The 27,546-nt window shown below is 48.5% G+C and overlaps 1 protein-coding gene across 2 annotated transcripts; it reads left to right on the forward strand.

Annotated features, from left to right (window-relative positions):
• XPNPEP2 (X-prolyl aminopeptidase 2) lies at positions 1-26,727 on the forward strand. Of its 2 annotated transcripts, none has more exons than XM_027054262.2 (21): positions 1-326; positions 2,876-2,952; positions 4,615-4,725; positions 5,870-5,933; positions 6,865-6,969; positions 7,214-7,300; positions 8,218-8,364; positions 11,315-11,416; positions 12,087-12,168; positions 12,454-12,649; positions 13,288-13,377; positions 14,630-14,739; positions 15,498-15,575; positions 16,681-16,752; positions 19,011-19,071; positions 20,287-20,356; positions 20,871-20,975; positions 21,417-21,476; positions 21,972-22,048; positions 24,570-24,659; positions 25,282-26,727. In XM_027054262.2, exons 1-21 carry the CDS (start codon positions 278-280, stop codon positions 25,474-25,476), a joined length of 2,028 nt encoding a protein of 675 aa, XP_026910063.1. In that variant the 5' UTR covers positions 1-277; the 3' UTR covers positions 25,477-26,727. The 2 variants fall into 2 exon arrangements, with proteins under 2 accessions (XP_026910063.1, XP_053057655.1); XM_053201680.1 differs by lacking the exon at positions 7,214-7,300 and adding an exon at positions 7,103-7,180 and having other exon boundaries at positions 56-326.
• The last annotated feature ends 819 nt before the right edge of the window (positions 26,728-27,546 follow it).

Below are 27,546 nucleotides of genomic sequence, written 5' to 3' on the forward strand. Positions count from 1 at the left end.
CTGCACGGGGCGGGCTTGGAGAGCTGAAGCTTCCCCACCCACCCAGATTCCCGACTCCGGTCTCCCGAGTCCAGTCCGAGTCCGGAGCCCTCAGATACAAAAGACCAGAGGGGGACTCACCATCCACCAGCTGGACGCCTCCTCCCCATCGCCAGCCCCCACCCCCTGACTGCTCCTGTCCTCGGAAGGCCTGGAGGAAGAGGCCAGGGAAACATCCCTGCCTTTTCCACCCCCCCCCCATCCCTCCATCCACCCAGCACCGGCATCTGGAGACCCCATGGCCCAAGCTCACTGGGGATGCTGCCCCTGGCTTGTCCTCCTCTGTGGTATGTGCATCCTGGTCCTTCCCTCCCATGCTGGGAGGGCAGGTCCAGCTGGAGAGCAGCTCTGGCCTCTCCCCTCTGGGTTCAGAAAGGGTTGGAGTGAGGGATGGGGCGAGGTTATCTCTTTCTCTCTTGGTCCTCCTCGCTGTCATGAGAAAGAGGAACCCCAAAGCCAGTCCTCAGGGCCCTAGAGAGTCAGGTCAAGTCTGGATTGGCACCTTTCCATTTCCACCTGTTAAAGAAAAGATGATTCTGGCACTTGTTAAAAGAGTATGGAAGATTTCATTCAAAATTATTGCAATAGGGGAGAAAGATCAGGCTCAACTCTGAATACAGCAAAGATGGCTGAGGACTTAACAGCCAATGAACAGAGTGAGGGGGAAGTGGATGGAAAATTACTAAGAGGAGACATCAAGGGTAGGGGAGTTCTTGCTAAGCCAGCTTCATAGGATTCTTACTGAACGCAGGCCAGGGTGAACAGATATCAAGGGTGAAGGCTGAGGAATTTGATCAGATAGTAAAGGTGATCAGATATTCAATCTCTAAATTGACTTAGCAAGATTCTTATTGAGGACTGGGTGACACAGGCCCACCAAGGACCAGATGGACATGGAAAGCCAAAGTCAAATTCTAGTGAAGAAGAGGCTCTGAAGAGCATAACTAAAGTTTGGTCTTTGTCACTCCCATGGTGCCCTGTTTGTCCTCTTTGGTTACAACTAGATGCCCAGCTCAATGCCCTCCACACCCATTCCACCCCCAGCCTTAGGGAGGCCTCGTTGCCTTTGCTCTCTATCAGCAGGACCCCGCTCATTCAGTCAGCACCCACTTCCTGAGTACCTCCCCAATGTTAGGCCCTGTGTCAGGGAACACAAGCCTGACCTTGGCAGCCACAGCCTTGGCCTTAGAGAACAACAATCTGGGTGTTGAGACAGACATAGTCTGGCTGAGTCTTGCTTCTTATGTTAGCATCCTAGCATCACCATTTTGCCAAATATTTCCTACAGAAATGGGGGTTCATTTTCTTAGATCAACAGTATGGGTTGCAACTTCCCCTTGAGTTTATGAGACCAACACAGCCATGCAGGACATTTATAGTGTTAGATGCCAGCCACACTCCTATCTGTAACTCAAGCCACTCAGAAGGTAAAAGTATAGTGTCTCCCCACACCCAGGCCCTCATTACCCTCTGAAGAGATCCATCCTAAAAGTGGGGGCTGGAGGGAAGGACTATCAGAGACCATTGGACTCTCAGGGCTAGACTACCCAGAGCCTGTGGGACTTAGCCCAGTGTCTGGCATTGAGTAGGTACTTAGGAAATGTTTGCTCAGTCAATACTGGGTGACTCCTTGGGTCACACCAAATTTGGGACCCAAATTGGAAACTAAGTCTCCATATACTCTGTGCTTTCTGTGGCACCACCCTTCCTGTGGTTTACTTTTTGTACTCAGATGACCCCAGTTCAAATCCCTGCTCTACCACTGACTCACTGTGGCAAAACTTGGGCAAGTTACCAAACCTATTTGGGCCTGAGCTTCATCATCTATAGAAAATAGACAGTAATATCCACCTCACAAGCTTATTGCAAGTATATAATGAGATACTATAAATTACTGAGCTTGGGATTCTCTCTCTCTCCCTCTGCCCTTCTCCCCCACTCAAGCACTCTCTCTCTCTCTCTCTCTCTCTCACTGAAAAAAAAAAAGATTCTTTCTCTCCCTCTCCCTCTACCCCCTTCCCATCTCTCTCTCTCTTTCTCTCTCAAAAAAATGAGCCTGAAATGAGAGCCAGATATTTGGGTCATAAGAAATGGTACAAATGGGCCTTGAATTTAAGTAAACTCAATATAGGGGCACCTGGGTAGCTCAGTCAGTGAAACATCTGACTCTTGATATTGGCTCAGGTCATGATCTCGAAGTAGTGCAACTGAGCCCCGAGTTAGGCTCTGGGCTGAGCACAGACCCTGCTTGGGATTCTCTCTCTCCCTCTCTCTCTCTCTCTGCCCCTCCCCCTGCTCATGTGCACAAATGCGCGGGTGCTTTCTCTCTCTCTCTCTCTCTCTCTCTCTCTCTCTCTCTCAAAATAAACATTAAAAAAAGAATGCTAAGGAAACCCAATATATATAAAACTAAATGTATAGAAGGGTAAAATGAAGGTGGGTTGATTATTTAACGAGATCCTCTAGAGAATTTCAAAGAAAATTTTATTATAAAATTTTAATTTACATACAACTTTTCCAGTTTGGTAAACCCTGAAAAGTCCCAATTAGATTAGAAGGGAAAAGTTGATTTAATGAGCACTAAACCCCATGCAAAAGTGGCAATCACTTGTCAATGAAACAGGTTTCTTTGATTATGACCCAGGGTGCATTCAATTCAGCCAAATTTCCTATGAAATGTGATTATTTTTATCCTAAGGTAGAGTTGGACAGCATTGCTTTTTCAAAGGATGGAGGCCCAGTGGGGACAGGGAGCAGGATTGGGGAAACATGTCCCTGTGCTCTCTAGGAGCTAACTGGTCTCCAAGTGACCCTGGATTTTTCTCCTGGTTTCTAGCTTTGGGTGCCTGGGGCCACCCAAAATCAGTGGACCTGACGGCAGAGGACGTGAGAAACTGTTTAATCAGCCCTCCGGTAAGGCCCCGCCTCAGCCCCGCCCCACAGCTCCCATCTTCTCCCCATCCCCCATTGGCTCAGTTGCTAGCCTTTGCCTCTACCCACCTTTCTCCTGACTTCCGGACTCTGGGGCCACAGTTTCTGATTAACATCCCTCAGGTCGGGCAGCACATTCTCGGGTGTCTGACAGGCACACCCCATCCTTCCCTCCCATCCATTCCCACAGCAGTTTATCTACTTCCGTCTGGGTTTGGGCAGCCCCGCTAGAGGGAAGGAGGAGGGGCAGGAAGGAGGGTGAGGGGCTTTAGCTAGCCTTGGCTGACGCTGGGCAGAGGCAAAGAGGAGGATGGGAGGAAAGAAAACAAAAATTCTAAAGTTACAGTGCAAAGGGAGGCACAGAAAGGAGGAGGGAGGAAGACAGAGCTAGAAAGGACAACGGAAGGGTGAGAGGGCGGCCTCGGGTGTGACTACAGGAGAAGGCATAGCATATTGGAGCTGAAAGGTCTCAGCTTCCTAGCTGGAGACCAGAAGATTCTTTCCACAAGAGTAGGGCAAAAGAGCTTCTTCAGGCAGGGGGAGGCACAGGCAAAAGCTGGTGGCCTGCCAGCAGTTCACTAAGCCTCAGGGCCAATGGGGTACATCTGCTTGCAATGTCAAGTTTATGAGACCACTGGGGAAGTCAGGTGGGTGGGCAAACCATGTTACTTTTATATTAAAACAGACATGGATATATCATTAAGTAGAAGGCAAACAAAACAAAAAACCCACACTTTTTATTTTATTTTTTAAGTTTATTTATTTCGAGAGTGAGAGAGAGCAAGCACACACGCGTGCAGGGGAGGGACAAAGAGAGAGGGAGAGAGAGAGAATCCCAAACAGGCTCTGCACTGTCAGCACAGAGCCTGATGCAGGGCTGGATCTCACAAACCTGGGCCGAAATCAAGAGTCAGCTGTTTAGTGGACTGAGCCACCCAGGCGCCCCTACCACACTCTTTATTTTAAAGATAAAACAGCTTCTAAAGAAATGGCTTAGAGGGGATCTTTCTGGACAATATCCCAAACTTCTGGGGGTACTCATTCACTCTCCTCTGCCATTTGGGACCAGTAGGTGGAAACTTGAAAAAGTCCCCAAGGTAGGGTTGCCTGGTGAAATACAGGATGCCCAGTTACATCTGAATTTCAAATAATGAATAATGTCTTAGTATAAGTATGCCCCAAATAGTGTGTGGGACATACTTATACTAAAACATTATATGTTGCTTATCTGAATTTCACATGTGACTGGATGGGCATCCTGTATTTTTATTTGCTAGATTTGCAATTCTGCTGCCAAGGTATCCAAAGAAAGACTGTCCTTCTAGCCTGGCCCAGTGCCAGGGCTCAGATCTCTGCACCCATGCCCCCATCTGTGACTCAGGTCCCATTATTGTCACAAGGAGTTTCTCTCCAAGTTCTTCAACACCTACATCTCCTCTCAGCCCAGGCACCTTATTCTAGACTCACCTGTAACATCAGCTGCCACCCCTTTCCTCTGCAGGCTGGTCCAGCCTGGCCACACCCAGTACCTGCCTAAGGTGGGGGTGGGGGGGCTGGTGACTCCTCTGGATGCTGGGGCTCAAGCATCATTTTCTCTAAGCAATGTGTGTCTCTGTGTCTTGGTGTCTTCCTGTCACATGTTAGTACCTTCCAGTTACTGTGGTCAATACCACAGCACAGCTCACAGCCCTCCGCCAGCAGATGCACATCCAGAATCTTTTTGCCTACATCATTCCTGAAACGGATGCCCACATGGTAAGGGACAGCTCATCCCCCACCCATGCCCTCTGCTATCCTGGGTCAACCACCAATGAGAACAGGGTACAAATGAGAGGCTGCTAAGGCTCAGAAGATGAAGGCAGAGAAAGGATTCAAAAGGCAAAGGGAAGGAAGTACAAGGCTTGGACATGTGAGTTTTAGGGCAGCTGAGAGAGTCTATTCCTTTACATAGGAGAGAAGCCATCACCAAATCTCCTTGCCTCCAGGCAATGAGACTATAAACAAGTTCAGAATCAATTTTGATCAGTCCCTAGATGGCAGATACAGAATGAATGTCTAGGGCACTCCAGCCCTAGGAGGTTAGAGCGTGGGCTAAGAATCGGACCAGAAGAATTCTAAGTTCCCTTCCAGCCCAGCCTTTTCCATAACCTGATGGATGGAGCATTGGAATGATCCACAGTCCTGGACTACATGAATTTGGAGTGTAGGCTGGGGGAGGGGAGCAGACAGGAAAGAAGATGGTCTGAACAAGAACTGATTTTCCCAAAGCAGCACCCCTGCCAACCCATCCCACCCTTTCCCCACCACCGGCTCTGCCTCCATCCCATCCACCTTTTGAGCACTAGCCCGTTTGGAAGAGAAGGCATTTTCAGTGTTAATAAGATTGCTTGAACTGGTTTTCCCATCTTGGGTAAGTATCTCAACTTCTCTGAGCCTCAGTTTCCTCTTCTGCAAAATGGAAATAATGAGATCTGTCTCAAAGGATTATGATGACCAAAAGACAATTATGTGTAAAGCCCTCTGCAGAAGTTATTTATGGTGTACTCAGTGTACCATACTAGACGGGGGAGGGTGTGGCGACAGCTAGAGGGGAGAAACCAGAAGAACCAAAAGACATGATCCCAGACAGCACAGAATTTTCATTCTGACCGGGGAGACAAGAACAGGCCAGTTCTGGACTATGGGATTGAGACTCCAAGAGACACAGTTGTCCAAAGGAAGGGAAGATCCTGAGATCTGGGGGAGTGACAGAGGACTTCCTGGAAGAGGTGCCCAGTGTGCCTGGGCTTGTAGGACTTGTTGAATCTGACCAGACAGAAAGAACTGGGATGTGGTTGGGGGCGTTCCATGGGGTCTGACTCCATGAAGAAGGCTAACAACGGTGTTGTTGATTTCCTAGAGTGAGTACATCGGCACACGTGACAAGAGGCGTGCGTGGATGACAGGCTTCACAGGGTCTGCAGGTGACAGCCATTACCCTGCCCTTATTGCTTCTGTTGGTAGACCCAGAGGTAGTCACAGATGCTCTAATATGGCCAGTTCTCAGAAGCCAGGACCCCAAGACCTAATGTTCAGTGGTCCTGTCTCCCCTCTACCTCTCAGAAAAGGGTCGCCAGGGTATACATCTCATAAACCACCAGTCACACTTCTCATGAGGCAGAAAGCAGGAGGCTTTCTTCCAGTGCTTGCTGCCAGACGTAGCTTAGCACACCCTGGGCTCCGTTTCTGGAACAGCTGCCACTTCCACATCTAGCCACTAGGGGCCCGCTGATTCCCTTCATACATGGCTCACCTGGGGACAGTTTTACTTAGTGGGTTCTTCTCAAACATCACCTCACATGGCCAAATGAGTCGCAAACAAAAAAGCACTTTATGGGATCCCAGTTTCTGAAGGGGCCCCCCACTCTGATCCTGGCCCCCTGAGTGAAACCCACGCTTCCTTTGCTGATCCTTAAACATTCCTCCCCTAAGCTTCAAGCTTCCTTGCCTTACTCATCTTTGCCAAAGATACTGGGTTTGGCTTCTCTGCCTGTCCTCAGCTAAGCCCCTGGCTTAGTGTCCCTATCAGCCACTGAGTCTTGATACTAACTACCACACCATCTTTCCTGAGAGCACCTACATGCAGCATTGACTCTTTTGGAAGGCCAGAAGCAGACCCCACTTGTCCCTCCTTAGGTGAGGATCTCAACACAGAGCAGAGATGCCTGACCCAAGCTGGCTTCCCCCGACGCTCTCCTTAATGTCTCCTGCCTCACTTCTTGTAATGGAGGAGGGAAGTTCTTTCCGGAGACCCCTTGTGACATTCTCGGAGCCAGTACCATATTGCCCATGCACTAACTAAGGCTACCATCCTCACCTTCACCCTCAACTCCAAATTTCTCTGTTCTGTCTCAGGAACTGCAGTGGTGACCATGGGGAAAGCAGGTCTCTGGACCGACAGTCGCTACTGGACCCAGGCTGAGCGGCAGATGGACTGCAACTGGGAACTACATAAAGAAGGTAAAAAGGTCGCATGGATTTGTCCCCCAAGCTCTGAAATCTAGACTAGGTTCAAGAAAGTACAGGTAAGAGGATGCATGAAAGGCCTCTATGGGAAACTTGGGAAATCTCAAGCCATCCCTCACCTTTGAAGCTGACATCAAGGAGGACATACCTGGCAGGATTGTCACAGACAGAAGCCTGACTGGAGAGCCTGAGACTGTCCCTGGAGGTGACTTTCCATTCTTTCCTGTCTTCCTCTTAGTTGATACAGCTTCCATAGTCGTCTGGCTCCTCACTGAGGTTCCTGCTGGAAAGCGTGTGGGTTTCGACCCCTTTCTCTTCTCCATTGGTATGTTTTTCCCTCATTCCTGCATTTGTCCACAGCAACAAGGGTGACTCAGCCCCTCTGGGATGTAAAGAAACATACCTTCGTAGAAGGAGGAATAGGATGACTCTAAAGACAGAGTGTCTCAAGTTATAGTTGCAGAATATTTTGCAACAAAGATTTACTCATGGACTGTGTAATGTAAATATATTTAAAAGAATGAATGCAGATTTTTTTTTAAGTCATGAGTACAGAGCCCCAACCCAGAAGATCCAGGGAATCATTAAGTCTAACAGACATAATATATATCTAGCAAACAAATAGGCCAGGATGTTCTTGAACCCAGAACCATCCTCTGTGCTCTGAAGCTGTACCAATTATGGCACTAGAATCACTTGGGAGCACTCTTCTGAAAGGCAGCTTGGAAGGGTCAAAGAAGTTCAGTGAGCTTCTGCACAAAGAAGCATATTCCCCTCCCCCCAGGATCATAGGTCCCTGAGCTCTGGGACCCCAGCCAGCTGGCCAAGGGTGGGGTCTTCACAAATATGTACCAAAAGGTTCCCCCTTCAGAACTGGCTTCTTTGCCAGCCTTTCCAATGGTGTGAGCATCACCATTCTTTGGACTGTGGCACTGAAGCTCAGTTACAATGGAAAGTACTGAGAAGAGGGCCCCATAGCCATTGGTGCTTAAAAGGATAAACCTAGCCAGTTGGCTGTGGGCAGGGTTGGGGTGGGCCCAGGGCAATTAGGCTTTGAAAGCAGAACAAGGAGTCTGAGAGGACATTCTCCAACAGAACCAGACTGCTTGGACCTACTCTGAGCAGCTGGGCTTCAGCAGTGGAGTGGGAGGCAGAGCAGATAAGAACTAACTTTGCCTGAGTCACAGTTTTCCCTGAGGTGTGAACAGGCAGGGGACAAGTGACTGCTTCCTGTCTCTGCAGGTTCCTGGGAGAGTTATAACATGGCCCTCATGAACTCTAACATAAAACTGGTGTCCATCACACCCAACCTTGTGGACCAGGCATGGGGGTCAGAGAAGCCTCTGGTTCTGAGCCAGCCCATTTATGTCCTGCAGGAGGCATTCACAGGTGATTCTCTAAGCCCCTTCTCCTTCCCAACTTGAAGCAACACAGGTCCCCACTGCTGCTCCTTTGGGTGAAAATTTTGTCCTAGGAATTACCAGAGCAATGGTTCTTGAACCTTTGTGTGCAACTGAATTGCCTGGGATTATTTAAAACACAGATGTCATCTCAAAGAATCTGAATCAAAAGGTCCTCAGACCATATTTAGAAAACACTGGAATAAATAGTGTTAGGACTTGAAGACAGAAGGAGCAGGAAGGGGATTTGAAGACAGAACAGGAAGTGAGGAAACAAGGGAATCAGAGCAAGATGGGGGAAAAAAGAACCCCACCCCTTTCAAGAGAGGAAAAAACATGATATGAGTTGCTTGTGCAGTAGTGGAGACTGGTTTATATTGATTCATTCAAACCTTGACTTCTGGCCCTCCTGTAATAAGATGTCTGGAGTCAGGTGGGCCGGGCTGACAAAGGAAGTATGTAACTAAGTTCAGGGTCAATCCATGGTACAACTTAAAGTTCAAGTTTTGGCCAGACCACAAAGGAAAGTTGACTGACCTCCCAAATTCTAACATCAATAGTTTTCATCTTGACCTCATTGATACCATCTAAATACATCATAAAAGAACAGCATGCTCTAGATTCTGTTAAGTAGCAACTAAAATCCTGACCATGATCAGGCTATTGATTATGAATCACTGTCTTGGACACCACCACCCCCTACCTCCCCAGGAATTCTGAACAAGCCAATGGACTTGGATTCCTAGCAATATTGGGCAATCTGAGAGGCCCCTTTCCACACACAGGTCCGTGCACATTTCTTGCTTGAAAAGGAGTCAAAAGAGCAGAAGGGAAATTTCAAAATAGCAAGGATGATGAAACAAGCTAAAACTGCCCAATTTTCTTTATCTGTTCTGGTATAATTTGCAGAATCATTCTGCATCTCACAAAAATTTTAAAGAAACTTGCTATCCAGGACTGTACCATCATAAATAATACTCATTCCATTCAGATAAAGAAGAGAGCAGTTATGTCGGGAAGGGGAGGGGATAAAAGGGGGAACCCTTTCAAGGGACTGAGGGAGAGTTCACATGGGTTTTAAAGTCACTTCCCACAAGTGACAGGATGCTAAGCTTCGTAGGCTGCTCGTCTTCAAGGAAAAGCCATCCAGAGCCAGAACTGGGCCTGGCAGCCCAAGAACAGAGTTCTTGAGTCACTAAGCTTACAGAGACAAGAGAGACTTTCTCTCCAGCAACTGATAAGCTTTAAAGGGGGCAAAGGGCAAGGAAAAGAATGGGAAAAGTTAATTATTCCAAGATACCTGTATGTATCAGACAATTTAAATTTGCCTGCATTTGTTGTCACAAAAATGTATCACATTCATGAACCTGGACAAGATAATTCTAAGGGAAAGGAGCCAGAGTAGGCCCCATATTGTATGGTTCCATTTGTATGAAATATCCAATATAGCCAAATCCATAGAGGCAGAAAGCTGATTAATGTTTCCCAGGAGCTGAGGGGAGAAGAGAATAGGGAATGACTGCCTAATGACTACAGGGGTTTCTTTCAGAATGATAAAAATGTTCTGGAATTAGTTCTGGAATTAGACAGTGGTGGTTGCATAATCTTATGAATGTTCTTAAAGCCACTGAATTGTGCACTTTAAAATGGTTAAAATGATACATTTTGTGGTATGTGTATTTTACCACAATAAAATAAAACAATCATTAAAGAGTATCATACCCAAAGCTTTGGTTCTTGTTGGATAGTTTTGCCTGTTTGCATAAAGTTTTTTTAAATGGCATTAAGTTGCTTATGTTAATCTCTGAGCCCAGCTAGGACCCTTAATGTTTATGACCTTCTGTCAGCAAAATATGAGCTGTGCCTCAGAACAGACCCTTCATGTGCATTACAGAGACTAGGGATAAAAGATGAACACTAAAGTCCTAGAACCAGGACACAAGCATCCTAGAAAGGACAGCTCTGTGGCACAGAGTTTAAGGACAAGTCTGGGGACTGACAGTGTTAGCAAAATAGTCCAGTGTCCATATAGATTAGGAGGGTGGGCCATGTAGTCAAAAAGACCTGGGTTGAAATCTCTGCTCCACCCCTCCACCCCTTGCTACCTATGAAATCTTAGACAAGTCACTTTACCTCCCTGAAGCCTCAACATCCTTATCTGTAAATGGGTCAAATAAGAATTAAAACAATGTTCAAGGACCCGTGTCTTATTAGGCACCAGGTTACTTCAGAGTAGAGGCTCTATCATGACCCAGCCTTGTCCCTTTGCCCTTCAGCCAAGGCTGCTCTCTTGATCTCTGTTCTGCATGCTTACTTATGGATCAGAAGGTTACACCAGACTTACTATACATCAAGACACCATTCTATGTGCATTACAAATATTAATTCATTTGATGCCCAAAATAACCCTATTGATGTCAATACTGCTATGATAATCCATTCTCATTTTACGAATATGCAAAATAAGACACAGAAGGGTTAAATGATTTGTCCAAGATCACACAACTAGTAATGGCAGGGCCAGAACTTGAACCCAGTCAGCCCAGAGAGTCCATGTCCTTAATAATTACAGAAGTGAGAGTTTGTTTGAAGACAGTGTTCTATTGTTTTTAAAGAAATGGGAAGGGGTACCTGGGTGGCTTAGTTGGTTAAACAACTGACTTCACCTCAGGTCATGACCTCACGGTTCGTGAGTTTGAACCCCACATTGAACTCTCTGCTGTCAGTGCAGAGCCTGCTTTGGATCCTCTGTCTCCCTCTCCTTCTACCCCTCTACTGTGCTGTCATGTGCTTCCTCTCTCTCAAAAATAAATAAATATTACAAAAATTTTTTAAAAAGAAAGAAACAGAAAGCGATTGCCCTGAGGGAGCCCTCTCAGGAACAGAGTGCCAAAGGGAAAGTATGTTGCTTATGCTTTCTTTGGCTCCTTTGCTTCAAGGGAACACCTGGCAGAAGAAAGTATCTGACATCCGCAGCCAGATGCAAAAGCATCCCAAGGCACCAACTGCTGTCCTTCTGTCAGCACTTGATGAGACGGCCTGTGAGTGTGGACTCATGGACACGGGTGGGCGCCTCGGTCCCTCCAAACCCCAAGCCTCTTGGACCTGCAACCCAGAACTCCTCCCCCAGTCACCCTATCACCACGGGTTCTGAGAGCTCCATGGCCATGGTCTGTGGGAACTAAGAAGGCTAGGGGGCAGGAGATCATGTCTGCTTAATAAGAAAACCAGGAAGCCCAGAGCACGCTGTAGGCAGCCCACAGGTCATCAGAGGAAGGGGCTGAGCACAATGGCAAAGGCTGTCCCATGAAGGGAAAGGGGCCCAGCTAACACCTGCCATCAGCCTGGCCAGCAACCCAAGAGCATTCAGACTCCCAGCTTTCGCACCTGGTGCAACCCTATTCTGTCCCAGTGTGGCATAAGGCTTCTTACCTGACCCTGGCTCTGGGCTTCAGATATTCTGGGAACCCACTGGAACTGTGCTGGTTGCTGGTGGGGCATCTTCATTTTTCTGGGAGAAAGGGGGGTCCATTGCTTTCATCAGCACCTCAAAGCCCCCCTCCCCACCAAACTGAGAAACTTTCAGAGGCAGATGTTCAGGCACACTGCCGGGACTCTTTGGGCCCCAAAGCAAATGGTGGGGCAAAAGTGTGCAAGTCCTTGCCTTGGGCAGACCAGCCTCAAAGAGACCCCATCAATTCTCTTCCCCAGGGCTCTTCAACCTTCGTGGCAGTGACATCCCTTATAACCCCTTCTTCTACTCCTACACACTGCTCACAGACTCCTCTATCAGGTATGGCTTTTCCTTGGCTTGCTCTCCAGGACTTCCTCCAACCCCCACCCCTTGCTGCTCTACCACTTACACAGCCCTGGTACACGGCCTTCCCAGGAACCTGCTGCCTACCCCCACAGGATCCTCTAGGAAGCCTGCAGTGGGCTTTTCCTGACCCCTTGACCTCTGTTCCCACCTACTCCAAATATGGTTTGCTTGGTTCTTTGCTGGAGTTCCTCTGACCTCCAGGAAGTGCATCAACCTTAGAGACCCTCAGGACCCTCCTCATCTTCCGTCCCCACCTAGGTTATTTGTAAACAGGAGTTGCTTAAACTCTGAGACCCTGAAGTACCTCAACTCCAGCTGCACGGGCTCCATGTGTGTGCAAGTCGAAGATTACAGCCAAGTCCGTCACAACGTCCAGGCCTATGCCTCAGGAAACGTGAAGATCTGGATCGGGACCAGCTATACTACATACGGGCTCTATGAAGTGATACCCACGGTAGGTTTGCCAGGCCCCAGCCTAGGCCAGGTTTGCCAGGCCCAGCGTAGGCCAGGCATCGTGCCTGCCCCTGCACCAGCCCTGATAAGTTTCAACCTAAAGTGGGGCCACAGCCCCTTGGCCATTCAGGCAGTTGGTCAGTCCCCTTCTAGGCCTCCCTAAGAAGAGATGGAAAAAGAGGGAGCAGATGTCTGTCCACAGAGAGCTCAGAGATTGTCAAGGAGACTAGAGAGGGAACAGCCTAGTAGACCAGAGGCTATGAAGCCACCAAACCTGAGACTGGGTCTTGGTTCTGCCCTGAACTGGCTGTGCAATGACCTTAGACAAGTGACTTAGCCAGTCCTAACCTCTGTTTCCTTACCTGTAAAATAGCAATAAGAGTCCTGACCTCAGAGGACTTTATCTGAAGAGATTTAGAGGAGATGGTCCATGTAAAGCCCGGTGCCTGGCACACAGCAGGCACTCAACAGATGGTAGCTGTTATGACATAATACATGCAGGAAACTCACGTTGCTAGATTAGCCCATTGACCATGTTGCTTGATTAGCCCAGGAAAGCTGGGCTTTCCTGCCAGTACTTTTCAAACCCCACTGTGCGCTGGAGATGGCCCCATACCTCTTCCTCTCTGCCCATGACAGGAGAAACTCATAGAAGACACCTACTCCCCAGTGATGGTGACCAAGGCGGTGAAAAATAGCAAGGAACAGGCCCTCCTCAGGGCCAGCCACGTAAGTCGCAGGAGGACTAGCCTTTTGGAAACTCCTGATTTGATGAATCAGAAAGGAGCCTGAAGAAGCTTAAGGAAATAGAGAAGTAGACACCAAACTCCTGGGCACCCACCTGGGCTTCATCCCTCATGCCCAACCTGGTACAGTGGTTTAGGGCATGGGCCCTAGAGCTAGAGTGTCTGAATTCAAATCCCAACTCCTCTACCTACCTCCTAGCTGGGTGACTTTGGGCAAGTTGCTTCAGCTCTTTGGGCCTCAGTTACCTCATCTGTAAAATGAGGACCATAATAGTAGTCTACACTATAGGGTTGTTGTGAGGATTAAATAGATAAATATATATGCTATACAATATGTAATATGTATAAAATATATAAGTAACTTATAATTAACGTTAATTATAATATACAAGTAATATTAAATATAATCTATAATCATATATACATGTGTGTACATATATACATTTATATGCATAGACTATGTGTATACATATGAATATAAATATATACTTATATAAATAATGTATATAAATATAATATGGAGTATATAAATACATAATTGTATACATATTATATACATATATAAACATAATAATTATGCAAATATAATTATATTGAATAATTATATATGTGTGTGTATATATATATATGTGTGTGTATATATATATATATATATATATATATATATTGCTTTGATCACTGCCTGGCACATTCCAAGTGTTAAGTAAGTGTTAGCTGGCCTGATTTCCTCACCCTGGCAAGACGATAGCTTGCTCTTTTGGATATTCCTGTTCAAATTAGAAGAAATGCCGCATTTTACAAAACTTTCTTATAGATAATTTTAAACGTATACAAAAGTAGAGAAAACAGCATAATGATCCCCACACACCACCTCTCTGCTCCAGCCCTCTTCAGCTCCTGGCATTTGGTCTACAACTCCAGGTTCATTGCCTACGCCCCCACCCTCCACTGCTGGCTGGTTTTAAAGCAAATCCCCGATATCATGCAGTGTCTCCTGTTAACACCCTAGTATCTCTAAAAGAAAACACTTAGGAAGTGTCGCTAAAAGATAGAACTCTTTTTAAAACATAACCACACTGTAATCACATATAAACTTTAAGAATCCCTTAAGATCATCAGTCAGTGAAACCCTCGAGTTTTCAAAGCTCAGCTCCCCAGCAGCCGCCTGATCCCCTTGATCCCAGAGCCCTGGCTGCGGTCCTGCTGCAGCCCTCTCCTCTGCTTGCCCACTGCAGGTGCGGGACGCCGTGGCTGTGATCCGCTACTTGGTGTGGCTGGAGAAGAACGTGCCCAAAGGCACGGTGGATGAGTTCTCGGGGGCAGAGCTGCTCAACAAGTTCCGAGGGTGAAGAACCACTGCTGACATTTTGACCATTTTTAAGGGTGGGGGTGGGGGCAGGGAGGGGCACCTGGTCTCCTTACTTCAGTGGGAAGACTCTCTTTGTATTTGGGGGACCTCTCTGGAACAAGGAGTAGCAGGTTTTGGCGGCGGTGGGTGGGAGGGGGTCGGGGAGCTGGGCAGGGCGGGTTGGATGACAGTGCCTGGAATCGCTGGAAGCGGGACACCTTGAAGGGCCACAACCCATCAGTGCCCCGTGGTGTCTGCTTCAGGCACAGACCCTGTTTCCCTGGGAGAGGCTGGCTCAGGACAGGTATGGCTCCTGGACCGCTTGAAAGTATCAAGTTAGGGAATGAAGTTCCCTGAGGGCACGCATGGCCCAGGCCATAAGCATACTGTAGGTTTGAGGTGCAGGATGCTGCTGTGGGGCTGGGGAAGCTTTCAGACACAAGAAACTAGGTTTCTTCACTCTCACTTTACCATAAACTCACTTTGGGACAATGGGCCTTGGTTTCCACATCTGTAAAATGGGGGAGGAGGGGGACAAATTGGTGTCTACAGCCCCTCCTTCTCTGACCTTGAATGCTCTATAACTGACAGACTGGAGCCTGGGAAGATGGCACCAGGAGGTGGGGCTGGGAGAGCCAAATGGAGTCTGGCTGAGGTAGAGGCAGCCATAACCTTCATTTGCCCTGATTAGATATGCTGGGTCCAGCCTAGACCCTGAGCCCATCCACTGACCATTCCTGCCATGTACTTTTCAGAAAGGAACAGTTCTCCTCTGGACCCAGTTTCGAAACCATCTCTGCTAGTGGCCTGAATGCCGCCTTGGCCCACTACAGGTACTTCAGGAGAAGGAATTTTCTAGGCCCCTGTAGGGACGGGATCCTGGGGTATATGCAGGGGCTGGGGGTGTGAAGGAAGGAATGCTCTGGGGCCCAGGCCCACATTTAAGGTTTGAGACTCTTTAGCACTGTGGAGGCTATGATGGGCAGTGGAGCTCAGTCAGGGATTGGGAGTCTTCTTGGAATTAAAAGGCCTGAGCAGTTTTCCCCACAAAAGGCTGAGAATTTGTGAACACACAGGGCTGAGGGATCTGGAAGGGAGGTGGGGCTGCTGGATGTTTTTCCTTGGCTTCCTGCGAGTTGTTTATATTAGCTAATTCTTAAAGCTCTCGAGTACATGGGGAGAAAGCCCTGTTCACCCAGCCTGAACCAACTAAGGAGGGCCCAGAGGTGGGATAACCAGATGTTTGGCTCCATAGAAAGCAAACACCTGCAGGCCAGCCTGATAGAATTTGGGGGCCCAAACCCACCAGAATGCCTCAGCCTGGCATGGGCACAGCAGGAAGAGATCAGATGTCCTCCATGGGCCAGCCTGGCCTGTCCCAGAATTCCCTCCCCCAAAGTCTCCCAAGCCCACAGCTGCCTTGGCCCAGCCCCTTCTCCCCTCTAGAGAGTAGCAGGGTAGGAATTCCTTGGCCCTACCAACTCTTGCTCTCTAGCCCCACCCTCGAGGACTCTCCCTTCATATTCCCTGGCTTCTCAGCGGTCACAGAAAGAAAGAGAGCACTAGACTGAGCATCTGGGTCCAGGCCGAGCTCCTCCCCAGCTTTACTGCATAGCCTCCTGCAAGCCTCTTGGCTTCTGTGGGCCTGTTTCTCCCTTACATAGAAGGAGACGACTGCACTGGTTTGCTCTCTGAGGCTCTCCAGGCTCCTGCATTCTGGGTGCCTTCTTCTCTCTCTTCCCAGGGACCAAGGCCTTGCTTGGTGAGGTATAGGACAAGCAGGTGTGTACTGAGTACATTAGCAGCATCACCTGAGTACTCTTCCAGGGCCCTTTGGGAAATAAGGGGTGAGGGGGTTCCTCTGCTTCCACTCGGGACCTCCACCCTGCCCAGTGTAGGGTTAGGCTACTCCCTTCTCAGTGGCTCTCCCCTTCTTAGCCCGACCAAGGAGCTGCACCGCAAGCTATCCTCAGATGAGATGTACCTGCTGGATTCTGGGGGGCAATACTGGTATGTACTCCCCCCCTGCCCTGCCCGAATATCTCAACACAGACATCCTGGGCTGCCTAAGAGCTGGTCGAAGCTTTCCCTTCCTGGGTGTGGATCCTTTGTATGAAAAAAGAGAGCCCTGGATTGAATGACCCTGAGCATTGTTCCCATGTTCATACTTGCGGATCCTTGCACGGTGGGAAACACAGAAGCCAAGTCATTGGGGCTGCCCGTGCAGCACCTCTGGGAGAATCAGAAACATCTCTCCTTGTTCAAGTGAAGTGGGTTTTTTTTTAATTTTTTTAATCTTTATTTATTTTTGAGAGAGAGATGGAGTGCAAGCGGGGGAGGAACAGAGAGAGAGGGAGACACAGAATCCAAAGCAGGCTCCAGGCTCTGAGCTGTCAGCACAGAGCCTGACGCGGGGCTCGAACTCATGAACCGTGAGATCGTGACCTGAGCTGAAGTTGGATGCTCAACCGACTGAGCCACCCAGGCGCCCCAAGTGAAGTGTTTTTTAAGCCTGCATGTTATTACACAGTCTGAACAGCCATGCTTAGCAGCCCTGCCTGGCTGCACAAACACTGTACTCACATTCTCACCTACTCACGCACACACCAGCAGCATGCATCCTCCCTCAGCCCCCTCTCCCCACCCTGCACAGATGCAGTGACCATGTCAGGTTGGGGGTGGCAGCCAGATCAGGCCTCCACAAGCAGCAGGTGAGGAGAGAAGCACCCTCAGAGGGTGCCCAGAGCACAGTTGAAACAGGGCACACCTATCAACATGGGTATGTCTGTGAATAGATATGTGTGAGTGACCATGTGTAGGGTTATGTAGGAGGGCACTCTCCCCCCCCCGCACCCCTGCCACTTCCAAGACTCCACAATCTGTGCGTCCACCTGTGTGCTCTCATTGAAATTAGTATATAACCACGGAGTGACTGGTACCCCTTTAGATGTGTTACCCTTGTACAGTACACAATCTGAACACGCAGACATGTCAGCCATGCAGAATAGGATAACTAACCCCAGTTTTTCCTAATTTGTGACCAATCATTCACACAGGAGTTGAGATGAGATGAGTCAGTAGATTTTTCCCTTCTTATCTAGGAAGCAAGTGGATTGTAGAAAAGCTTGGGCAGGGTTGGCGGGGGGCCAGGGGTGGGCAGGAAGGGGTATGCCGAACTGATGGAAGAGCGAGGAGTAGTTTCAGTTTCCCATTCTCATTCCTGTGGCAATGGTGCATGTGCCAGTGACAAAGGCTCTTCGCTTGCTCTAGGTGCAGCTCTGGGAGCTAACCCAAGAGCTCAGCCTAGCAGGCTTCACTCATCACATTGTGCTCATCACAGTCTGGCGTTGTGCTACTGTGTACTTGAAATGGCCAATGTGCAAAGAGGAAGTGAATTTGAGGGGCGTTGCTGGATTGGGGCATGCTCAGAGAGGGTGAGGCCGGGGAACTGGTCACCTCACTTCCTCTTCTCCTCTTCTGAAGAAGTCTGCCACGCCCTGTGACCTGCTCCCAAGGAGGAATCCCCAGGGCCCTGGGATTCTCTCCCCTCCCCCTTCCTAGTGGTGACCACAGGGACCATCTGGGGGAACAGCTGCTGCTGTGGTTGGGAGTCAGACTTTTTGGCTTCTGGCTTCAGTTTCCTGGGACTCTGAGCAAACCCTTGTGTGAGATCCATATTTACAAGGAGAGATCTGTGTAGAGAGTCAATGCTTGCTCGAGGCCTGGCTTCACTGAGCCTCAGAAAGGGGGATGGCTCATGGCCTCAATTGCATCATCTGGGAAATGAGGATAATGAGGCCCCCTCTGCTACCCTTCCCAGGGAGCTGCAAAAGTGTTCTAGAAATGGTAAATAACTATGTGAATGTGTAAGAATATGATGATCTCTCTGAACCTCAGTTTCTCCACCTGTAAAAATGGGACAGTCCCCTTCCTCTTGCCTCCCCGAAAGCCTGGTAGAAAATTTGCTTGTAAAGCTAGGCTGACCCAAGAAACTCAGATTTGTAAAACAGCCAAAATAGGTGGGATGGGGGTGGAGTATGTATGTGGGAGATCAGAAATGTCAGACAACATAGTGACTTTGAACTTCATAGCTTTCAGAGTCCCTTTATGCACAGAAGCTGAAGATGGGAAATTGACAATGGCATCTATGTTCTTCCTTTACCCCTAACCCACCTCACCACCACCCCACTCTTACCACTCAAACCCCAGTGGGAAACACACGGGAAGCACATGGCCAAGCTGTATATGCTGACTGTCCTTCTCCACAGGGATGGAACCACAGACATCACCAGAACGGTCCACTGGGGCACCCCCTCTGCTTTCCAAAAGGTAAGAATTGGACCCAGAATACCCCTACCCACCTTTACCCAATGGACACCCAAGCAATCACTCCAGCAAGAACCCTTCATTTTACGGAGGCTAAAGCTGAGGCCCAGAGAGGTTAAGTAGTTTGCCCAAGGTCACACAGCAAGTTAGTACCAGAAAACCCAGTGCTCCTGGCTACTTCCCCAGAGATATTTCAGGCCACCAACAGGGCCTCAGCCAAAGCTTATCATCATCCCATTTCAGTGAATCAGTGAACAAATATTTATTCAGTGCTGTCTGTGTGCCTAGTCCCGTGCTCCGTAGGAAAGAGGAAAAAAACATTCCAGGCAGAGAGAAATTGCATGAGAAGTCTCAGAGGCAGAGGTGGAAAGGAGCTGAAGGTTTTCAGAAAGCAGTGAGGGCTGGCCCACATGGAGAAGAGGCTGGGATGTCCTCTATGTACATGGAGGGGAGGGTGCTCTAGGTGGCGAGGGAACAGGGGGCCACATTCATGCTTTCAGCAAGTCGACCATGGCTTGAACGTGGTGCTGGAAATAAAGAACAAACAAGAGCTGGCCAGGCCTCAAAGAGCTCAAGTTTAGTGGGTTGAGTCCAATACCCCAGGCTGTCGTGCACAAGATGACAAACCTGTGTGCTTGCGTGCCCATGTGTGTGTGCATGTGTGTGATGAGAGGACTTACCACATTGCCACAAGGAGTGAACAGAAGAGGTTGCTGTCAGCCCACTTCCCTCCCTTTATCCGCAAGGTAAGCAGCCCAACTGAGCAAGGCTGACCTGCCAGATTATGAGGCCCCAACCCAAACCTGAGGCCTGAAGGAAACTCAAGGATGATCATAATAATAATAAGGGTGCTGATCTGTATTTGAACATTTACTGTTTGAAGCACCTCATGTGCATAAGTGGACCTACTCTTCCTAACAGCCTTACGAGCTGGTACTGTGATCATTCCATTACAAATGAGGAAATTGAGGGACAGGGTGGTTAAAGTAGCTTGCCCAAGGTCTCAGAGTTTGTGAGTGGCTACGTCAGGACTCTAGCCCAGGGGTTTGCCTCCCAACCCCGTACTGTCAGGCCTCAGCCCACCACCATCTATAAGCGTCCCTGTGGACCAGTTAAAGAGAACCACATGGACCAAGCTCCAGCTTTCAACAGGTCCCCCTCAGAAACTCCCAGGATCCTCCCCTTACTCACCACGTTACCTCTCCCTCTCCCCATCAGGAGGCATACACCCGTGTGTTGATCGGAAATATCGATCTGTCCAGACTCGTCTTTCCTGCTAATACATCAGGTGGGTTTCGGAAACCAGGCTGGACCCAGAGCCTCAGGCCCTGATTTCTCTGGACCCAGACTGCCACCCTAGAAGGCTAGTGTGGCAGAGATTATATCACCATCCCACCCATTGTATAGATGAAAAAAATCCAGCCCAGAGAGTGAAAGCAGGTTGCCCCAGGTCACACAGAGGATTACTGGGAGAGCCAAGCCTTGAACCCAGGCCTCCTGACTCCTAATCTAATACTGTAGCTCAGTGGGGTAGGGGAGGCTACTGTGGGCTGTAGCAGTCATGGGAGGACTCCTAGAGGAAGTGGGTGTCTTGATGGATGGGGAGAAATTATAGTAGAGTCATCAGTCTAGGTAACATAGGTACAATGTAAGATGTGCTGTAAACAATGCATGCTAACCTGCCTCTCAGGAGCCACTCTCCACAGGTACCATCTTGGTAGTTGACTCTGGGACAAGAGAGCAGGAAGGGGCCAAGCAGACAGTTGGGTCCAGCTGACTGACTGGGGGTATCTCTCTTCCAGGGAGAATGATGGAGGTGTTTGCCCGCAGAGCCTTATGGGATGTTGGGCTGAATTATGGTCACGGGACAGGCCATGGCATTGGCAACTTCCTTTGTGTGCATGAGTGTAAGTGTCTCTTCGGCACTTCCCTGGGCTCCCCGCCCCCCACTTCTTGTGAAGGAGATAGAACATTGCATAGGTATGGAAATGACCGAGACCCACAGAGATGCAGTGACCCACCCAGGGTTAACCAGCTGGTGGGAGGTGATGCTCCACAGGGTAAGTGAGAAATCCTGACACCTGGCCATTCCTGCTGCCTGCTTGGCATCTGGGAGGGCCTCAGAGAGAGGAGTGGCAGGTCAAGGCCTAGCGGCTGACTGGCATAGACACCAAAGTAATAAAAAACAGAGCCAATGTGGTCTCTGTGCCAGCCCCAGGTAGACAAAGATGTGGTGGATGAGTGCTGCTGGAGAAAGCCCAGTTTCCCCAGTTGGTCCCCAGAGCCTGCTAGTTTCTGAGCTGGAGAGTATGAGAGGGTTGATGCTCTGCCTACATCTCCTTTTCCAGGGCCAGTGGGATTCCAGTACAACAACATCCCCATGGCTAAGGGCATGTTCACCTCCATCGGTATGGCTCTCAAGCTCTTCCACCCCCTCCCCCGCCCAAGACTAGCCCAGGACTACAGTTGAGGGAGTGCCAACCTTCAGGGAACATGCCAGGCACAGACCCACTGGGATCCACCACTCCCAGCGCCAAGTGGATTGTCATACCCCAATCCTAAATCCCTTCAGCTCATACACTCATTTTGCCCTTGGGAGTCAGTTCCTGACTGTACATCCAAACACTGGAGACTCCAATCAAAGGTGGGGAAACAGGACAGTAGCACACAAGGAGATGGGGGTGCCTCCAGGATCCAAGTGAGCTCTTTAGTCTTCTCTGCTTGGCTACAAGGCCTGGCAGGTTGCCTCTGCGTGGTCAGTGAGCATCTACCCAGTGGTGGGTCTGCCTGAGCCAAGGGACAGCCACACAGCTGGGCACTCCAGCCACTCCTCAATTTGGACAGGAAACACAGGCTTGGGTCCTCCTCCTGCTTAATACCACAAGCATCTCTGTGTCTCCTAGAACCTGGTTACTATCAGGATGGAGAATTCGGGATCCGTCTTGAAGATGTGGCCCTTGTGGTAGAAGCAAAGACCAAGGTAAAGTGCTGCTGAAGTGGCCTAGAGCTATGGACAGCACAGCAGTGACTTTGGGCTGCATGGGGTATAAGGAAGGTCAAAGGAGAAGGGCATTAAATAGGAGGCATGAATTCATTTGAAGTTTTCCTGGGCTCTAGAAAAATTCCATAACTCAGAGTTTCTCAAACCTGTTTGCACAATAGAATATCCGCATCATCAGAAGAGCTTTTTGTTTTTAATGCCAGTGCCCAGGTCCCACTCTAGACCAAATGAATCTGTGTCCCTGCCCTAAATCATTGGTCCTCAATGCACATAATAATGGCCAGGGGAGTTTATTCGACATGAAGATTCCCTATCATAGCAGCCAAAGGGGATAAAATTCTTATGTATAAACTTAAAAAGACTTATACGGAGAAAATCTCTACTGAGGGACATAAAAAAGATTTAACTAAATGGTGCTCTCTGGAAAGGAGCCTCAGTATTATGGAGATGTCATTTCTCCCTAAATTAATCTATAAATTCAACACAACCACAATTTCAATGCTAACTGGATGCTTTTGTGACTTCACGAAATGATAGTAAAATTTGTAAAAATAAACATGAAAAAATAGCTAAGTAGATAGGAAAATTCTGAGAAAGGAGAGCAATAAAGGAAACTAGCCTTTTCAGATATTAGCACAGACTCTGAAGCTACTGTAACTAAAACAGTATGGCACTAAAGATGAGAGAGACAGATGTAGCAATGAAACAGAATAGTCAGTCCAGAAACACATCCTCTAATTTCTACAAACAAAGTGAGAATTTAATTTATAATAAAGCTGGCATTTCAAAACAATAAAGACCAGAGACATTTTATAAATGGGCAGGGGGGACAAATGGCTAATCATTTGGGGGTTTATTAAAGTGAAGAACCTTACTCTTACACCCAAATAAAATTCTGAATTGATCTCAAGATTTAAAGGTAAAACCATAAAAGATCTAGAAGAAAATCTATATAAATTCATTTATAATCCCAGGGTGGAAGTGGGCCTTTCTATGCAAGACCTGGAAGCCGTGAAGGAAATTGATCAATTAAATTTAAAACTGTACGGAAACAAGACCATAAACAAAGTCAAAAAATGTATGACAAACAAAGCACGTATAGCAAAGAAAGGATGCGTTTCCTTCTTTCACCATGAGCTTTTTACAAATCAGTAAGACAAAAATAGGGAAAACAGGGGGGGGAAAAAAAGGAAAAGACATGAAGAGGCAACTCACTAAGATCAACACAAATGCTCCATAAATGTGAAAAGATGCTCAACTTTATTCTTAAAGAAATACAAATCAAAACAACAATAGAATACCATGTTCCACCTGTGTGATTGGCCAAAGTGAGAGATTTTGGTGATACCCAGTACTGTTGAACGTATGAGGAAACGGGCCCTCTCACACTGCTGGAGGAAATACAAACTGATACAATCTTTCTGGAGAACAGCTTCACAATATCTATCAAAACATCTATTTGAAATGCCTATCCCTTTTGTCTCAGCAATACCTCTGCCAAATATGTATCTTCTGGATATAGTCCCAAAACGTCACCAAACTGTTTTATACATTGATGCTGATTGTAGTACTTGTACTATGGTCATAGTGAAAAAGAAGTGGAAACAGATTAAATATCCATCCCTGATTACATAAATCATCATCTGCATACTATGGACCCTTACGCAGCCCTCAAAAGAGACTGAGGTAGATACCTTTGTGCTAATATGCAGTGCTCTCCTATGTTCCCTTTTAAGAGGGTGGCGAGCAGGTGCAGAAAAGCAGGTGGGATCCATTTTGTGTGGATCCAAAAAAAGGTAGGATCCATTTTGTGTGGATTAAAATACATACATACACACATACACACATACAAACCTACGTACTGTATATGTCTTAAATGTTTTCAGGAAGGAAACCAGGCAGGGAGGAGACTTTCAATTTTTATTGTGTATCCTTTTGTAGTTTGAACTTTCTAAGCACAAGCAAGCAAAGGATCTCTGAGAAATGGGAATTATAGACTCTATTCTTCTCTATATTCATCTCTATAGGTAGGTCCATTGATAGATACAAAGAGATGTAGCTAGATAGAAATATATAGAGATACAGATTACATGGATAGATATAAAAACTTAATAACTTATCTTAAAATTATTTAAATGTAGTTTCCCAACCCTGTACTAGAGATTCTCACTCCAGTGTTCTGGGGGGGGGGACCCTGGAATCTACATATTTAACAAGCCCCCTCAGTGCTATAGATGCACACACTTTGAGAAATACAGACCTAAGTCTAAATTTTAGGAATCCAGATGGAAAGACCAAAGGTGAGGTGTTAAGTGATACACTGGGGTTTGGGGAGGGTCAAGGGGACTGTAGGATGTTCAGGCCTATCTTGAATCTCAAGCTTGACAAGTGTCAGTTCCTTGTGCCCATGGCTTGAGTGGAGTATTCCCTCCCTCCCTTCAGCCTACCACCTTCTCCTCACTCATTCTCCTGCTTTCCCACCTTCCCTGTGGCATCCCAGTACCCCGGGTCCTACCTGACCTTTGAAGTGGTATCCTTGGTGCCCTATGATCGGAACCTCATTGATGTCAGCCTGCTGTCTCCTGAGCAGGTAAGTGATCCTCAGCACTTTGATCTTTCAGCCCATGAACCACTGACTGACTTCTTCCCAACCCTGGGCCTCTCTTGCCTCTTCTCCCTCTACCCCAAGACACTCTGCCACTTCCCCTCACCTGGTAGGGTCCACACTGTTGGCATTTATAGGCACATCCTGGGGCATCCCTCTCCTACTCACCAGAGACCCCAAAGCTTTTAGAACTCTTTGGTCAGACCAACCTACCCAACCCCCAGCAGTGAACTCCTGGGGAGTCTCTGCCACCTCAAGTCCTAGCATAAGCCTCAGTCCCTTCTTCTGTAAAATGAAGATAATTATGCTTGCCCTGCTTTCATTCCTGAGCCACTCCCATCTGCCACCCACCCCATGAAAGTCACTGTGACTCTAAACAGCTAAACACTAAACTGTGGTGAACTGCCTCTAAAAAGGCCCAGAAAATGCCTGTGGCCTGACGATGGCTAGGGACCTGTGGGGTACATAAGGGTACCTGGGCTGAAGTGGGCAGCTGCACTACCACAGCAGGGGGCTGGATGGCACCGAGGTCTCACCTTTTGGTGAAAAGATCTCACCTTTTGGCAGCCTGGCCTGGGGAGGTCCTCACCCCTCCTTCCCTTTGCAGCTCCAGTACCTGAACCACTATTACCAGACCATCCGAGAGAAGGTGGGCCCGGAGCTCCAGCAACGGCAGCTGCTGGAGGAGTTCGAGTGGCTGCAGCAGCACACGGAGCCCCTGTCAGCAAAGGCCCCACATACTGCCCCCTTGGCCTCTCTGTTGGCAGTCTCCTCTCTGGCCATCCTTGGCTGCAGAGTCTAGAGGCTCAGACTCCCTGGCCAACCCTCTAGCTCAGCTCCCCTCACCCCGCACCACCCACGCCCCAAGAGCCCTTGCCAGCCCCTTGCCTGAAAACCACTGCCCTCAGCCTCCTTCTCCAGGACGAAGTTCCAGAGACACAGAGCTTCTTGGCCCCGGGCAGGCCCCCTCTGGGCTTGTGTACCTCACCCTGGGCTCTCAACCCTAGCCCTGGGATAGGAGAGCTAGCTAGTCCCTTTCCTCCTGTAAGCCCAGTAGGCCTAACCTATCTACAACTTGGCAGAGCCTCTTATCACTGCCTCCCCCCCAGCAAAAGACCACTATAAGGCAGTACCCTAACCCCCGGGGGGTCCATGGCCCTGGGAGAGCCCTACCCTATTGCCACCCTTTGGATATAGCCAGAGTTGTTCCCACCCTCACTGACTCCTGACTTGCTGGTCTTTCCACACCCTTGAAGCTGCCTCTGACCACTCCAATCTGTCCCTGGCCCACCAGTGCCCTCCTGGTGGCAGTGCACAGGCTGAAGGAACCAGGGGGGCCTCCAGGTTCCCTGCTGTGCCTGTGGATAGAGAGTAAGAGAAGGTGGCTGAGTGTTCTGGTTACACACTGCAACCAGGAAAGCTAGCCAGAAAAGGGGCACATACACCAGCCTGCCCCACATGCGAGCCTATCACTTCTAAACTCTGGGTGGGTTCCGTGCCATTTGACAGGATAGGGAGTTAAGCCATAAGACTTTGGCCACCGGGTAGGAGGGCATGTGGGGAACATTCTGGAATATGACCTTACTCAAATTTGGGAACAACCTGAGCAGCAGTGCTCAGTCACTATCCCAGACTTCCCAGCACATGGGTAGCCCTTTTCACTTTCCAAAATCCAGCCACGGTGACAATGCTGTTAAATTCCCCAGCATCCTTGGATGGTCTTTAACCTGTGTGGGCTGGTTTAACATGTGTAACTCTGGTTTCCCCATTTTACAGATAGGAAAACTGAGCTCCAGACAGGTGGGACCTCTCCAAGGGCACACAGTGTTTGGCTGGGACATGGTGGGGCCAGAATGCAGTGACAGTCCAGCTGTTTTGCCCTCTGGCACCGTGGAAAATCCCTGAACATACCTCCAAGTTCCCTGAGCCCACTGTTGGGGGCAGGGCAGAAGGGAGGGAGGCAGAGTTTTCTTTGGTCAGCCCTGCCGTTAGCCACCTGGGCTCACATCCTGCTTGATGCTTAAAACAGCATGGCAACGAAGCCTGCCTCTGAGTTTTGCATTGTGTCTTCTGTGTTGCTGGGGACTGCTGTTACCTGTGGCTTTTGTGGTGGGAGGGGAAGGGGAGGGGGTGACGTGGGGGGTAGGGACATGAGGCTCGCAGAAGCTCGGTCGGGGAGCACATGTGCTTGAGAATGTGCATGTGAGCATGCGTGCGGGTACGTGTGTGAACATTCACATATTTGCGTGCATGTCACGCCCAGCCAACCGCCTCCTGCGCTAAAGGTCAGATAGCCTTTAGGAGAGGTTGGAAGGGAGCCCCATGCTGTGAGACTTGTCAAATGTAGTCCAGGAAAGTTGGAAGCAGCACCCTTGCTCAGCAGAGCACAGTGAGGGGAAGGAGAGAACCAAGTTTCCAGGGCCGAGTGCTGGGCAAAGGCACCAGGCAGAGTGCCCCCGCCTATGACCACCAGGCCTAGTTTGCTAACTGTGACAGTTACCACGACTGATGCTTGCATCCAAAGACCCCAAGTCTGAGCCATCCTCATTGAGAGCCTACACCCAACAATGGTCCTCTATTTGCTGAGTCATTTGCTCTCTCACCTGGTCACCCCACAAAGACAGCTTACTAATGATAAAATTAAAGTGGTCACTGCCATCATCATCCTGACCGTCATCAATACTACCAGGCACTGAGTGTTTAGTATGTATGAGGCACTGTGCTTTATATGCACTTTAAAAATTGTTTTATTTTATTGTGGTAAGAACAGTAAGCATGAGATCTACCCTCTTAATAAAATTTCAAGGGTACAATACATTATTGCATTTTCCCACTTAATCTCTACAACCTTCAGGAAGGTACTTTTATTATT

This window comes from Acinonyx jubatus, chromosome X, assembly GCF_027475565.1.
Source record: "Acinonyx jubatus isolate Ajub_Pintada_27869175 chromosome X, VMU_Ajub_asm_v1.0, whole genome shotgun sequence".
Lineage (NCBI taxonomy): Eukaryota > Metazoa > Chordata > Mammalia > Carnivora > Felidae > Acinonyx > Acinonyx jubatus.